Below are 15,804 nucleotides of genomic sequence, written 5' to 3'. Positions count from 1 at the left end.
CTTCACCTTTCCCTGCTAAAAACAAAGAGCAACTCTGCCTTCACCTTCCTGCCTGGGCCTGGGTAAACAGGGTTTCCTGACCGCAGCCCCACCCCAGCTGGGTGTGAGCTCCCCTTCCTGTTTCAGCCTGACCGAGCTAACCCGGGGCACACTGCGCGAGGGAATTGTAGCCGACAGGAGCATGGTACCTGGCAATGTTTCTCTTCCCCACGTATCTGAAGTGAAATAAACAGGCTCTAGAGAGAAAAGGGATCCGCATCAGCAAGGGCACTACTACTGTGTGTAGTTCCCCTGGCCTGTGCGAGCAGGTTGGGGCCCCTGGCCTGGCACTTGGTGCTCTCAGGCACCGGGCCCACCACCCTCTTTGCGCGACGCCCTCCTCTCTCCTCACCCCTCTGCCCAGTCAGACACAATGGCAAGCAAAGCGGCGGTGACACCGCCAGGCCTATCTTTGGTCCTGGAGCTCTCTGCAGAGCGCAGGTTCCCAGCCCAGCCTCACTGGACTCATGACAGCACTGCTCCTCGCTAGCCAGGCATTGCCCTCCCACCCTTTCTGGCCCATCACACACAGGATGCAGGACCCCATCTGCTGCAGAACATGGCCGGGTGCAGGTGAGACTGCTTTCACTTCACCCCTTATACCACATGACACGGATCTATGACATGCAACGGGAAACACTGCCCCGAGCACCAGATACTTACTCCAGAAGCACGAGGACATTGACCAGCTCTTGTGGGGATATTTTGTTCCAGTAGGTTAAGAGGGTATCTGGAAGCAACACAAAACTGTTGAGGATGCATCCTGTACCTCTGGGACCAGTGCAGAGCTCTCCACATATGAACACCTTTGCAGACAAGCTTCCCTTGCTACCATTATGCTGCCCCCTGCTCACCCTGATGGCTGCTACATCATGGTAGCAGCACAGAGGGACAGGAGCAGCCTGGGAGCGCGCAAGGCACTAACCTTCTGAAACCATCTTAACGACATAGAGGTAGCACATGAGGAGGCTCCTGATCTCCAGCTGGTCCAGCCTCCCGCAGTGGGACACGTTGCTCCTCGTAGAACTTCTTCGTATCTAAATGGAAGGAGAATCACTGACTAGAAAACCAGGGCACAGGGGTGCTGCTTCAAAACCAGCCTCACCTGCCATGGCCCAAGGCAGCTGCTGCCTTCACGACTATTTAGGGGATGTATCCTGGGGGCAACAAATAAGCAGTGGTCATTCACCTAGCCATCATGGGGACACCAACTGCAATGGGTGGCCAGCTCATTGTAGAGTGACCAAATCAGGGTCCTGCTACATGTTCAAATGAAAGCTGGATAAAAACCAGCACTAGATTTGTGACACATTTTCAAGCATTAACTGTATAGAGAGTTGAGTCTTCTTATAGCTGGAGACACACTTTTATCATGTGATTGTTACTTTGCATGTGCGGTTGGTCTAAATTTATTGCATGACTAGCTAGCTGAGTGATAACTGCTTTGCACTTGTGGCCAGTCTTACTGTGCACCTGGGAGTGGTTTAAATTTATTGCACGATTCACCAGTTAATTGCATACAATGCTCCCTCTAAGGTTCAGCAACGCGTAAACAATCCTGGCTGGGAGTGTGCGGGTATCTCAGTGTGCCCATCTCTTCCCCCTCCTGCAGCAGCCTGTGGCAGGTGGTGAGCGGTCAGATGGGAAGCTGGCGGCGGTGGCGGCAGCGGGGGGAGTGGCGGTGCCCCCTTGCTATGGCACTGGGCATCCCCTCCAGGCTGGCGCCCAGGGGCCATGGCTTCCTACTGTCTCCCCGCCCCCTGTCCGTATGCCACTGTGTGCATGACATTAAAAAGTTATTGCACAGCATGAATTTTTTATTGTGTATGGTTATGCATGCACACAGCTTAGAGGGAACTGCGATTGCGTAATATATGTAACGCGTAGCAGGGACCTGAGAAAGAAGCATGAACCACCTCCTTCTGTGAGCAAACCTTAGCCAGTCAGGAGGAGGATGGCAGGCAGCATGTGTCATCTCTCTGCCCCTACGGGCAGGGTGCTGCAAGTACCTGGCTTTTCAGGTCCCTAAAAGCTCTGGAAAATGGGGAAAAAAGGATTTGAGGAAAAATTTTCAGCGTTTCAGCCCATTGTAAATCTCAAAAAAAAGTTTCAGTTTAGTTTGTTCAGAAACATTTTGTATGGTTGGGAGGGTTTGTGAGGAAGCAGTGGGTTAAACTGAAGTCAAAACCAGAGGGCATTCACAAACGTCATTTGGTGAGCAGAAAAGGTCCAAACAAATCATTTGAATTCCTTTTCTCAGCTTTGCAGAGTCCCATTCCAAGCAAAACAACGCAGTGAACAATGTGGCAAACCTTCCAGATGACTCAAATTCATAGCTTTCAGCCCCTGCTCCCCCATAAACTCTTTTCAGGTTCTGAGGACACTGCAAAGCTCTCTACCTGATGTGTTTTGAGCTGTGCCCCAAAAGGCCATTCAGGAAACCATGTACTTTGATTTTTCTTTATGCTGGAAAAGGCCAAGGGCATGAGTCACAAGGACTCAGGGTAAACAGTCTGAGTTAGGGGGAATGCCTGTCAGGATGGAGTGGTTCCTGCGTGCCAGATCCTACTGGATCTTCATGTCCTTTACAGTGGTGGCTGTAGAGATGACATGAGGGAGGAAGGCTCACAAAGCAGCTCCAAAAGGATGCATCATAGGTCGCTGTGTTCCTTTTAAGCTCTTGGCTGGTACTATATCTATTAACGTACAGCTGCTTTGCAGGGACTCAAAACACACCCTTTACAACATGAACAATGAGGGCTGGAAGGGAGCTCAGGAGGTCACATCTAGTCCAACCCCCTGCTCCAAGCAGGACCAGCCCCAACTACATCATTCCAGCCAAGGCTTTGTCTAGCTGGGTCCTCAAAACCTCCAAGGATGGAGAGCCCACAGCCTCTGAGTAACCTGTTCCAGTGCTTTACTACCCTCCATGTGAGAAAGAGTTTTTCCTAATATCCAATCTAAACCCCCCAGTTGCTGCAGCTGGAGCCCATTGCTCCTTGTCCTGTCATCTGCTCCCACTGAGACCAGCCCAGCTCCATCCTCTTTGCAGCCCCCCTGCAGGGAGCTGAAGGCTGCTATCAAATCCCCTCTTGGTCTTCTCTTCTGCAGACTAAACCAGCCCAGTTTCCTCATCCTCTTCTCACAAGTCCTGTGCCCCAGCCCTCAAACCATTTTCACTTCCCTCCACCAGACTCTTTCCAACTTGTCCACATCCTTTCTGTAGTGGGGGGCCCAAATGGAGCATGGAAGTGAGCTCCTAGCTAATGAGACGCCATGGACTAGAACTGAGCTGAAAACAGCAATGATTTGTGCAGAGTCCAGAGGAGAGCCACGTGCATGATCAGAGGGCAGGAGAACAGGCCTTATGATGAGAGGCTGAGAGCTATGGTACTCTTCAGCCTGGAGCAGCACAGGCTCAGGGGGACCTGGTGGCTGCCTGTAAGTATATAAGGGGTGTACATCAGGATCTGGGGGAACGCCTGTTCACCAGAGCGACCCAAGGGATGACAAGGTCAAACAGTCACAAACTTCTCCAAGACCGTTTCAGGCTGGACATAAGGAAGAACTTCTTTACAGTCTGAGCCCCCAAGGCCTGGAACAGGCTGCCGCCGGAGGTGGTGCAATCACCTACTCTGAACTCCTTTAAGAGTCAATTGGACATTTATCTTGCTGGGATCCTATGACCCCAGCTGACTTCCTGCCCCTGGGGCAGGGGGCTGGACTCGATCTTCCAAGGTCCCTTCTAGCCCGAACGTCTATGAAATCTATGAAAATGCAGGAACTGCCTCCCAGGGGATGCAGTGTCTGTGTCGTGTCTGGCATGCAACTGGCTCGATGTTGGAGCACTTGGCAGAAGCAGGGCTGTACAGCCATTTGGTGATGCCCCTGGCACCTTGGCAAGTCCCCCCTTGCAGCCCTGTGGACTTCCTTCTAAACATACTGGGGCCAGCTACGAGAGCGTTCTCCCGTCTTCTTTCTAGCTACAAGAGCAATACTTTTAAAAGAGCAGGAACAATTCCAAGCCTGCTTCAGTGACCCGTAGAAGTCAGCTACTCTTAGGATAGGCAGGGCTGAAACATGCATGGGAAAGCCTCAGGGAAGGCATGTCCACAAGAGATTCCTTTCTGGTTTGTTTGGCCACCGCTATTTATTGCAGACCATTGTTATGGCTGCTCAGAGCTGCTTTTTCCACAGCTGCATCCTCTGGGCCTCCCCTTCCTTCCAGTGGTTGCTTCCTGTGCCACAGTGTTCTGCCATCACTCTGCATACAAAACTCACCAGGACACGCTTGGCCACACCAAGTCAACATGCATGTAACAGATGTGTGCAGATGTGCACCTAGTAGGGAGACAGACCAGGAGTGCACACCATCCCCTGATTGCTCCCCTTCGGCTTTTAACAAGTCATTCACAGTAGGTAGATTTGAGTTTGGGAGATTTAAGGTGAAAAGGGAGCATGAGCTCATCCATCCTGACCTCCCCTATCAAGACCAAAGGGCCTGGTCCATTTCTTAGGCAACAACATAGAAATCATAGAAATCGAAATTAAGGGCTGGAAGGGACCTCGAAAGATAATCAAGTCTAACCCCCCTGTTCTGGGCAGGAATACTGCTGAGATCAAATGCTGAGACCCAGCAAGGTGTCTATCCAACACATATCTGTCAAAGGGCAGGCAAGAGTGAGGTCTCAAGGGCAGCCTGAATGTGCGGGCAGCTTTGTGCTCTGCCATCCCGGGTGCATTACATTTTCGCCAGTGTGACACTGATCAGGAGAACCTGCCACCCCTTCCGAGTTTAGCGATGCCTTGGAGTCCTCCCTTTTCAGGACGTGGCCGTTCTGGAGTGCCGCACCATAGGCTACAGGGAAAGAAAAGAACAAGGCCACGATGGCCAAGTCAGCTCTTACACACCATAGTGAAACGGCTCATTAGACATGATTTACCAAGGAAATAAATAGCAAATGTGAGCATTGCAACTGGCACAATGATTAATTCAGAACTTGTTTTTCATGGAGAAAACAGTACAAAACTTTACGAGGGTACTTGACAGAAGGGGTGCTTGTGTTTTATGCCACAGTTCTTTGAAGCTCCCAGCTGCTCTGTAGGTAGCTCCAGTGAATCTTTAGTTAGCACTTCAAACAAAATATTTACCTGTATCTTTATCTGCAATCAGACTTGATCTGTTGGACGGGGAGGTGAAATTACACACAAAGTCATCCCTGGAGGCCTGCAAAGCAAGAGGAGCCATGTGCAACTGAATAGCTTTGTCATTTGGTAAAACTAGAAAAATCAACCATATAAAGAAGCCACAGAAAATGCCTTTGCAAAAGCAGAATGGAAAAAGAGAATCTATTCCCTTATTTTTTCCATGAAGAGAAGGATGCTAAAAAACTAGCAGACTTGACTAAAGAACAGCAAAGCTGTTTTATAAACTCATTGTCCATTTTTTCTCCCCATTTTCATACAAGTTTTAGGACATTTTACAATTTGGAAGAAGTCTAACTGGCTCTGAAATCCCATACTTTACTAGTCTCTCAGAAAGGAATTTCCTTGCCCCGCACAAACAGGCAGGTACAATTTGCGAGACAGTTTGACAACAGTCCAAATTCTGATCTCGTGTATAAATAGGCAGTTCCCATTGTAAATGTTTGCATGACCAATAACGAATGCACTACGACATGTCACTAACAGCCTTGGCTCAACTGGCAATATTGTATGTAGGAGAGGGCCAGGATCCAGGATGTCCTGGATAGACTGGAAAATGGTCTGCAATCAATCAGATAAGATTTAACAAGGACAAATGCAAAGTCCTGAGCTTGGGACAGAATAACTGCATGCACAAGTACAGACTGAGGAATGAGTGGGTAGGCTGCAATACTGCAGAAAAGGAGCTGAGGTTACTACAAGCTGCATATGGTGTGCATATGGTGTGCTCTTGTTGCAAAAAAGCCAACGGCACACAGGAGTGTCACTTGCAAATCAAGGGATGTGATTCTGCCACTCCATTCAGTACTGGGGGGGGCCTCACCCGCAGTACTGTGTCTAGTCCTGGGCCCCACACTTCAAGAAGGATTTGAACAGACTGGAAAGAGTCCAGCAGAGCGTGAGAAAAATGATTAGGGGCCTGGAACGCAAGACTTACAAGGAAAGGCTGAAAAGGGTAGGGTTGTTTAATCTGGAGAAAATTCGGGTTGGAGACTGGGAAGAACTTGCTGACTCTGTGGGTGTTCAGGCATTGTAGCAGACATCTAGAGAAGCACTGGAACAGGCTACTGAGAAGAGCTGTGAAATCCCCATTCCTGGAAATTTTTAAAAGCAGCCACACTTGGTGGTTTGGTTTAGTTGGGAATGATCGGGGGTGGCTAACTAGGGGGTGGCCAACTAGGACCCATGCTCTACTTGACTTGCTGCTCATGGACAGGGAAGAATTGGTGGGGAACGTACTAGGAGATGGCAATTTGGGCAGCAGCGACCACGAGATGATTAAGTTCAGGATCTTGAGGAAAGAAGGATGGAGAACAGCAGAGTAAGGACCCTGGACTTCAGAAAAGCAGACTCTGACTTACTCAAGGGACTCGTGAGCAGGATCCCCTGGAAAGCCAGTCTGAGGGGGAGAGGAGTCCAGGAGAGCTGGCTGTACTTCAAAGAAGCCTTACTGAGAGTGCAGGAACAAACCAGCCTGATGCGCAGGAAGACTAGCAAGTACGGCAGAAGACCGGCTTGGCATAGCAGGGAACTCTTTGGTAAACTAAGTCACAAAAAGGAAGCTTATAAGAAGTGGAAACTTGGACAAACGACCAGGGAAGAATATAAGAGCATTGCTCAGGCATGCAGGGATGAAGTCAGGAAGGCCAAGATACAACTGCGGAGTTGCAGCTAGCCAGGGATGTGAAGAAGGGTTTCTACAAGTATGCTGGTAGCAAGAGGGGGATCAGGGAAAATGTGGGTCCCTTACTGAATGGGGGGTGGGGGGAATCTTGTGACAGAGGATGCAGAAAAGGCTGAAGTGCTCGATGCCGTTTTTGCTTCAGTCTCCACAGACAAGCTCAGCTCCTAGACTACTGCACCGGGCAGCGCAGTTTGGGGAGGAGGTGAGCAGCCCTCAGTGGTGAAAGAACAGGTTAGGGACTATTTAGTAAAGCTGGATGTGTACAAGTCCATGGGGCTGCATGGGATGCACCTGAGGGTGCTGAGGGAGTTGGCTGATATGATTGCAGAGCCACCGGCCATCATCGTTGAAAAGTCATGGGGATCAGGAGAGGTCTGGGATGACTGGAAGAGGGCACACATAGTACCCATATTTAAGAAAGGGAAAAGCAGGATCCAGGGAACTACAGACCGGTCAGCCTCACCTCAGTCCCTGGAAAAATCATGGAGCAAATCCTCAAGGAATCCATTTCTAAGCACTTGGAGGAGAAGAAAGTGATCAGGAACAGGAAGCATGGATCCACCAACCTGATTGCCTTCATGACGAGGTGACTGGCTCTGTGGATGCGGGACACAGGTGATTTTGAAGCCTTGATTTTAGCAAGGCTTTTGATACGATCTCCCACAACATTCTTGCAGGCAAGGTAAGGAAGTACGGGCTAGATGAATGGACTGCAAGGTGGATAGAAAACCGGCGGAAGCATCAGGCTAAGAGCAGTAATCAAGCGCTCAATGTCTAGTTGGCAGCTGGTGTTAAGGAGTGCCTCAGCCGTCAGTCCTAGGGTTGGCTTTGTTCAAGATCTTCAACGACCTGGAAGATGGCACAGAGTGCACCCTCAGAAAGTTTGTGGATGACACCAAGCTGTGGGGAGTAGTAGATACACTGGAGGGTCGGGCTAGGATTCAGAGTGACCTAGACAAATTGGAGGATTGGCCCAAAAGAAATCTCATGAGGTTCAACGAGGACTAATGCAAGTCCTGCACTGAAGAGGGAACAATCCCAGGCACTGGTACAGGCTGGGAGTGACTGGTTGAGAAGCAACTCTGCAGAAGAGGACCTGGGTGTGACAGGGTACAAGAAGCTGAACAGGAGCCAGCAGTGTGCCCTTGGTGCCAAGAAAGCTAACAGCATCCTGGGCTGCACTGGTAGGTGTGTTGTCAGCGGGTCAAGGGAAGTGATTCTTCCCCTCTACTGGGCACTGGTGAGGCCACATCTGGAGTACAGCACACATCTAGAGTGTGTCCAGTTCTGGGCCCCCCACTACAGAAAGGATGTGGACACATTGGAGAGAGTCCAGTGGAGGACAGCGAAGATGGTTTGGAGTCTGGGGGACAGGACTGGTGAGGAGAGGCTGAGGGAACTGGGCTGACTGAGTCTGGAGGAGAGAAGACGGAGGCGGGATTTGATAGCAGCCTTCAGCTCCCTGCAGGGGGGCTGCAAAGAGGATGGAGCTGGGCTGTTCTCAGTGGGGGCAGACGACAGCCCAAGGAGCAATGGGCTCAAGCTGCAGCAAGGGAAGTTGAGGTTAGATATTAAGAAGAATGTTCTCACCAGGAGGGCAGTAAAACTCTGGAACAGGTTACCCAGAGAGGTGGGGGACGCTCCATCCTTGGAAGTTTTGAAGACCTGGGTAGACAAAGCCTTGTCTGGGATGATGTAGTTGGGGCTGGTCCTGCTTAGAGCAGGGGTTGGACTACATGTGACCTCCTGAGCTCCCTTCCAGCCTGAATTATCTATGATTCTACGATCCTGCCTTGCCTAGGGGGCTGGACGAGGTAACTTCACGCGGTCCCTTCCAGCCCGACTTTCCTACCCTCCCAAGGCATGTCAGCTAGCAGAACAGATCCATATTAGGAGCTAAAAGGGAAAGTGAAATGAATTAAATGAACAAGACCAAAACCCAGGGATGCAGGAGAGAACATGGTTCTTTATTTCTAAAGCCAAACTGAGCCATCTGCTGCCTGCACGCAGGGTTACTGGGCTTGCTGTGCCAAGGAGAAGGTAGATCCTTAATCCTGCCATGTTACTCACCGAAGGAGACATAGCTGCGCACGAGTACAGTGTGTCCCGGCCAGCTACCCGCGGGATATTTTCTAAGAGCAATCCCACCAGCGGCAGATACAGCTGGGCGATTTTTGCCTGCTGGTTCTGAAAGACAATGAATGACTGTAGGTGTTGAGGAAACAGCCAGAGCTTTCGAATCCCCCCAGCACCTCCTAGCCCTATGCACCCACCAACCTATCTACAGCTCTTCCACAGATACTCTGACTGGATTACTCTCAAGGATGATCCCTGCTGGTTTTAATAGCCTAGAAAAACTTGTAAAGTCAGTACCCTTATCCTCATAACCTCCCTGTGAGTTAGGAAAATTGTACTGTCCCTGTGCTATGGAGTGTGAGCCGGGGTGTAAAGTGACCTGTCCAGCCTTCCAGAAGAACAAGTAGAGTTAGGAACTGAATCCACACCTCTGGAGCCATGGAAAAGCACCTGAAGTCCCAGGCTACTTTTCCTCCAAGAAAGCAGCCTGCTTTTCCAGAGCACACTGCACGCAGCCAGTCCTGCTAGGATTAACTAGCGGTGGCCGTTGCTTCTTTACCTTGTAACGGTGCTAAGGCCCGGTCAGGACTTTGCGCACACAAAGTCTGCCAGCGAAAGTGTTTGGGGGGAACAGCTGCCTAGCTGAATTGCTCACTTGAAAAAGCATCAGAAACTTCTGAAATTTCTGAAATCAGCATCTTCCACAAGGAAAAAGCTAATTTCCTCATCCCAAATGACTTTTGGTTTTAAGATATGAGGTGCTTCAGAATGAATGGACAGGTGAGAGATGGATGACCAGGCCAAAACTAACCCAAAGCTTTTTACTGACTCAAGTGGGTCACAAAACTTTCAGAGACTCTGGCTTGTCTGTCCCGTTTCCCCTTGCTCCCTGCAGGCATTTGCAGATGGAAATTCCTTTCCTCTCCAAGGCAGTTTGCGCACCACCTGAATTACTGCATTTCCTCATGATTAAAAATCTAAATAGGAAGACAACCATTGACCTTCCTCAGCCATTTCCCTAGATCAGGGCCTGTACATACCTCAGTCGATGTAGCTCAGACACTGCACATCCCACACGGTCACAAAATGGCATGAAAACCAGCTGTCTAGAAACCTTCCCAGCAAGCCTCTCTGCACACATACACTATAAGCTCTTCCCTATACTGTTTTGAAAGCCATATTTCCAGCACTGCTTTCCCCAGAGGGGATTTGGGAGCGATACCTGCTAGGGGCCCCTGACAGACATGACATTTATCTCAGGATTAATGCATCCGTCATGTGATAAATTGTAATGCGCCATGTATTCAGTTACCATCAAATAACAAGCTGCAAAACGGTGATTTAGCCCCAAAGGTGTTACTTGTAAAATGCAGGATGCCTTGGCAGGTCATTTGTGCGCTTTAAATGCAGCACGTGACATGTTTCACGGAAGGCAATGTGGTTTGGCCAGGTCCTGTAGCATTTCACAGTGAATCACCCCTCTCCCCACCCACCTCTCCATCTGCAATTCATGCTGAACCCTTAAACAATCACTCCATATGACATGCTTCACTGCAACACAATGAGCCTCTTGGAGAGTGGGAGAGAACTTGTTCTGGGAGAGAATTTGTTCTTGTGTTCAGGCAGCTCAAAATGGTGAGAGCATGAAACCACATACACAAAACCGTCTCAGAAGGTGTTCCTGGGGGGCTGGAGCCCTGCCACTCCTGCCCTGCCCTTTGCATGCGTCTTTGCTGTGCTGAGCATGGGTACAGCTCATTTCTCATCAGCCGCGTGGCTGACAGCCCCTGTCAGCAGTGATCCAGCTCCCCTGGCTGGCCAGTTCCCAGGGCACTTTGCCCCGGGGGGGGATTGTGTCTCAAGATCAGTGGAGCAGGCGGGGCTTGCTCAGCCCTGCAAACCCCCTTCCAACAGGACCTAAGGAAGCCCATGTTGAAGTGGTTCAGGGCCTCCTGACAGGCCTAGAGTCAAAACCTCTGCTAAACTAGAGCTAGGGTCTCTACTGCACATTGCTGAGGAAGGAGACAACCTCCTGCCCCACTCAGCAGCTGCAGTGACAGCAAACGGTGACTGTCCAGAGAAGATGAGCTCACACCAGGGGCCCAGGTCTCCTAGGCCCATGTGAGAGGACTCAGGAGAGGGGCTCAGGCTCCATCAGGATCCTGGTGTGAGGGGAGGATGCAGGGGGGAGAGTCTCCCCCTCCCATCCCTTGTAATCCCCCGCAACCTCAGCTGCCCCAATCCCTCTCCTCACCTATCCATCACCCTCTCACAGCACACTCAAGCCACTCTCATCCTATTCGTGCCCACCCAGCTCTCTCTGCCTGCATTCACACAGGCAATATAGTTTCTCCCTGAAGCCAGTTTGAGCACCCTCTGAACCATCGGCTGCTCTTGGGTCATGCTTTCCCATCATAATAGCCTGCTTAAGGGAGGCAGCATTTAGCAGAAAGTCCACAAATCTCCTGGAGAGCATGGCCACAATTAGGTGTCATGCTCAGACCACTGATGGAGGTCGGCTTCAGTGGCAAAAGTATGTCCCACTTGGCCATCCGAGCCCTGTGAAAGATGACATGCCCTCCTAGCTGCTCCTCCTAGCATGCACACTGAGTTCTGGTACTCAGGCCTCTGCAAAGAGCTAAGCTTTCTTTTTTTGGAAGATCCAGATGCTGATCATCTGGCTGACTTTTAAAAGGAGAAGGAACATCTCTGCTGGCAGAAACCCAGCATCTTGAAAGACAACTATATAAAACAATCCAGACAGGAAGGATTTTTCCAACATATAAAAACACTTGATCACCAATGTCCTGAAGGAAGAGAAGCAGTATAAACACAGCATGGGCATTTTGTGCCAAACCTCACTGCGAGTATTTGAACTTGAGACTGGGACCAACCAGTTAGCAAACCATCAAGCTCATGGCTAATAGAGACCCGTTTTCTCTGCAGCTTGCAGCATATGAAATCCAAGCTATTAATTTAAGGCATCAACCAGCAAAATATTTAAATATGGACTTAGCTTTACGTAACCCATTGCTTAATAACACGCTAAAGCATTTAATCGCATCAGGGTCTCTTTTACCTTAATGCTAAACCTGATGGAAGACACAAACCAATGGTTCCACAACTTCCAATATAAATTGCCCCTAACAAAACCCAGTCCCCAGCAGTTACTTATGGATTCTTTAAAATGCAAGAGAGCAATATTAATGCACTGAGCAAAGCACTCAAGTCTGTGATGGACCCTGGCACCAGTGCAAAAGATTATCCTGAATCCCCAGTGCAACTAGGCCTGACCTTGTGCTGGTATCTGTTGTCAAAGGCATGCTTTATCATAAGGCTCTTTAGGACGGTGATGGCTGTGTATCTGATGTCATAGTTGTCCTGCAGGGCAGCCGCCGTCTCCCTGAGAAGCATCCCCACCAGGAAGTGATTCCGGCAATATTCATCAGTTAAGCTGTACTCCAGACCGACATCTGCAACAAACAGCGAGATGGCGAGGGCTGAAACCAAACCGCTCCTTTGGCTACTTCAGAAAAGGAAAATACATTTGTCACATCGTCAGTCACCCTGCTAGCCCATCTCCCCTGCTTGAGATGGACCACCTCTGCACATGTGATTCCACGACTAAGAGCAGGCCGGGGCATTTCTGTCATCGTTATGCCACGCTGGGCCTTTCTGAAGATTGAACACACCCTATGTTCTTCAATCCCACTCAAGGACAGAGGCATCCCCTAAATCTTCCTGTTTAGGCTCAGCAGAAGCATTTGCTTGGAAAGGAACTTGTGCAGTAAGCCAGGCCACCCTGGTTTGTCTTGTGCCCACCATGACATTGCATAGCAAGAAGCAGGATTTTACTCTCCCAGGTCATAAACACATAGACAATTTGGGCTGGAAGGGAGCTCAGGAGGTCACATCTAGCCCAACCCCCTGCTCAAAGGAGGACCAGTCCCAACTACATCATCCCAGACAAGGCTTTGTCAAGCCAGGTCTTCAAAACCTCCAAGGATGGAGACGTCACCACCTCTCTGGGCAACCTGTTCCAATGCTTCCCCACCCTCCTAGTGAGAGTTTTTCCTAATATCCAACCTCAACTTCCCTTGCTGCAGGTGGAGCCCATTGCTCCTTGTCCTGTCATCTGCCCCAACTGAAAACAGTCCAGCTCCATCCTCTTTGCAGCCCCCCTGCAGGCAGGTCCTGATACAGAGATGGCCTCTTTCACCTTCACACGTGAGCCCAGTTTTTCCTGCAGCTTAAGGGCAAGTAGGGAGCACACAAGCTGCACCGTGAACCTCCTGTCCCCCGCTGGGTTATACAGGCAGGGTTTTCAGTGCTCCCACGAGGAGTGGGGGAGCTGCGTAGGGTGCTAGGGGCCTGCTTCCCAGGAGCTGCAAAGGTCTCTTATCTGCCTCTTGTAGCACCAGCATGAAGGGGCAGCATGACACAGTGCCTCATCACCCAAGGTGGCTTCATTCCTCTGCTGTGCATCTCGTTACACTCTCCTCTGATACCTGTGGCAATGGAGGAGGCACTTGCAAAAGGTCAGGACCCCTTCATGCTTGCTGCCATCCAGCAGGAGGGAAGACCCAGCACCCATGCAGGTGAGAGCCCTGGGCACTCTGTTGGCTGGCTCATTCTGGCTTATGTTGCAGCCTCTTCCCTGCCACTGTTACCTGTGCTAGCAAGGTGAAAGCTACTCTTGGCTTGCTGGACAGGCTCTCATCACCTCCTAGATGGCTCAGTAGATACTCACATGGCCCAAGGATCCCTGCAGACATGCCTGCATGGCCCAAAAGCCCGTGAGGGAACAGGCCCCGTGTATCTGGTGCAGCTGCCTTTCTGAAACCCTGGAGGTGCTAACCTTCCTTCATGTCCTGCTTCAGCCCAGAGCATTCACACTGCTTGGAAACCCTTGCCCACACTTTCCATGGGCCGTGAGTTTACAGACATTGCAGGTACTTTGGCTTCTGCTGGTTCTCAGAGCCATAAGCAGCAATTCTTGAGTGTGCCATTACTGAGTGTTACTATGTGATTAGGAGGAAGGAGAACTGAAGCTGGAGCTTTTTCCCGTTCTGAGGGTTAGTTGCTTAGCGAAGCTCTGCATCTATCACACCCCAGGGGTTATTGCTGCAGTTAATTGTGTTCAAGCCAGCGCATCTGAGCCAGCGCACATTTGCTTTGGCATTAGAGGATTCAACAAGCCCAGTAGAACCTACCTACTGAAGCGAACCGATCCACAGCCAATGAAAAAAAATCTAATTCATGAGTGAAAAAGAAAAGGGACAAATAAAAACATAGCAAAAATAAACAGGAGTCAAGCCTGGTCTTGAGCTGGAACTATCATTTAAGAGCAAGTTTGTCTGGTTTGTCTGATCACTGCTGAACTGCTGCTAACTCTGACTGGGGGGACGGAGCCAACTTCTAGCTGCTAATGAGACACATGTGTCTTCCAGGAAAGCTACAAGCAGCAGCAGTAATGCACAGCAAAACCAGCTTCATATAATCTCTGCTGAGGGAACAGAAGAGAAGCTGCTTGAAGATGCCTGGGAGACAAACCAGTGTCATACAGGAAGCCAGCATGGCCTGTGTCTCTACACGCACACACAAAGGATGCCTGTCTACACCGGTGATTCACCAGCAGTCAGCCATGGCACTCTGTGGGATGCCCGGCCCTGCGGGATGCCTGTGACTTGAAGAGAAACTTGGAGATGACAAAGAGGAACCCAGAGTACACCAAGTCTTCTTACGTGTCGTGCACTTTCTGAGCTCTCTGCAACAGAAGAATTGCTCTACACCAAGTCCTTACCTCCCAGCCCAGTTCTGGCCCTACCAACTGGTCCTTCTCCTGGCAGGAGCAAAATGCTAATGGGGGCTGTGTGAGGAATCCCTTCCCTTGCTCCAGGCTATCCCGTGTGCCTCTAAACCTACATGTAAGGTCCCACCATGCTACTGCAGACCTGCCCTGCTATACACTTTGACAGTGGTAGGTGGAACACCAGACTTGTCGATGCCCCTTTCATTGCACACGGGTGTATGAGTGTGCGTGGGTGTGTGCACACAGTCCAGGAGGGGGCTGTTCCCATCTTACCTTACCCAGAGTGTGCATCCAGCATGCAACTAGGCTGGGAGTTTTATTATGTCTTAACATAGGCACATTTTTAAACATGAAACACGCGGTGCAGCGAGATCTCATAGATTTCATAGATACATGATGGAAGGTGGGGGGCGCTCTCAGTCCAAATGCTGTGAGGACAGAGGCACGGGTTAGCAAAATCAGTGCATTCCTGTGTTATTATGTGAAGAAGCAGCGGCAAAAAGACACGGCTGTCTGTATCATGTGGTCGTTCCCCAAGCTGGGCATGCTGTTTCCCTACGTCAGACAGACAGGCAGGTTTAAAACAAGTGTCCCAGAGCTGAGTGCCCAGCCCAGGCAGCTTGGGGCAGTCAGTAACATGCGCAAGCAAGTGAAGTGTTACCCTTCCTTCTGCAATCGGACTAGAAAAGGGTCCTGAGGGAGTCTGGAGCACAGCTGTGTCTTGAGTGTGGACAAAACTCCCACTTACACCAGTGGAAATTCAGCCAAGAGATCTTTTGACAGGCGCAGAAGCCCCAGGATCTCTCTGCATAGGCAACTGGCCACCATCCCAAGCACCCCAGCACTTCAGACCTCACCCAAGGCATCCTCACGACTCTCCAGTGCAGGCTGGCAGTGCTGCTACCCACCTCATGGCTGGGAGCCACACAGCAAGCACGCCTGAGTCTCCCATGCCCTCAATGACTGCTCCGGGACTGGGCAGGTTGTG

At 50.4% G+C, this 15,804-nt stretch overlaps 1 protein-coding gene across 1 annotated transcript in view; it reads right to left on the bottom strand.

Moving 5' to 3' along the window:
- DOCK11 (dedicator of cytokinesis 11) overlaps nt 1–15,804 on the bottom strand; it is a gene marked incomplete at its 5' end in the record, with an annotated part of 71,903 nt that overhangs the window by 29,662 nt on the left and 26,437 nt on the right. Inside the window, 8 exons of the mRNA XM_025205043.1 lie at nt 189–236; nt 703–769; nt 965–1,076; nt 4,785–4,897; nt 5,191–5,266; nt 8,999–9,115; nt 12,299–12,477; nt 14,218–14,256. Coding sequence (XP_025060828.1) covers nt 189–236; nt 703–769; nt 965–1,076; nt 4,785–4,897; nt 5,191–5,266; nt 8,999–9,115; nt 12,299–12,477; nt 14,218–14,256 — 751 coding nt within the window. The remainder of the gene's footprint in view (nt 1–188; nt 237–702; nt 770–964; nt 1,077–4,784; nt 4,898–5,190; nt 5,267–8,998; nt 9,116–12,298; nt 12,478–14,217; nt 14,257–15,804) is intronic.

The sequence above is a fragment of the Alligator sinensis genome, unplaced genomic scaffold (genome assembly GCF_000455745.1).
Source record: "Alligator sinensis unplaced genomic scaffold, ASM45574v1 scaffold1059_1, whole genome shotgun sequence".
Classification (NCBI taxonomy): Eukaryota; Metazoa; Chordata; order Crocodylia; family Alligatoridae; genus Alligator; species Alligator sinensis.
Note: the sequence above shows the minus strand (reverse complement) of the source record. Positions and strands in the feature narration are given on the sequence as shown.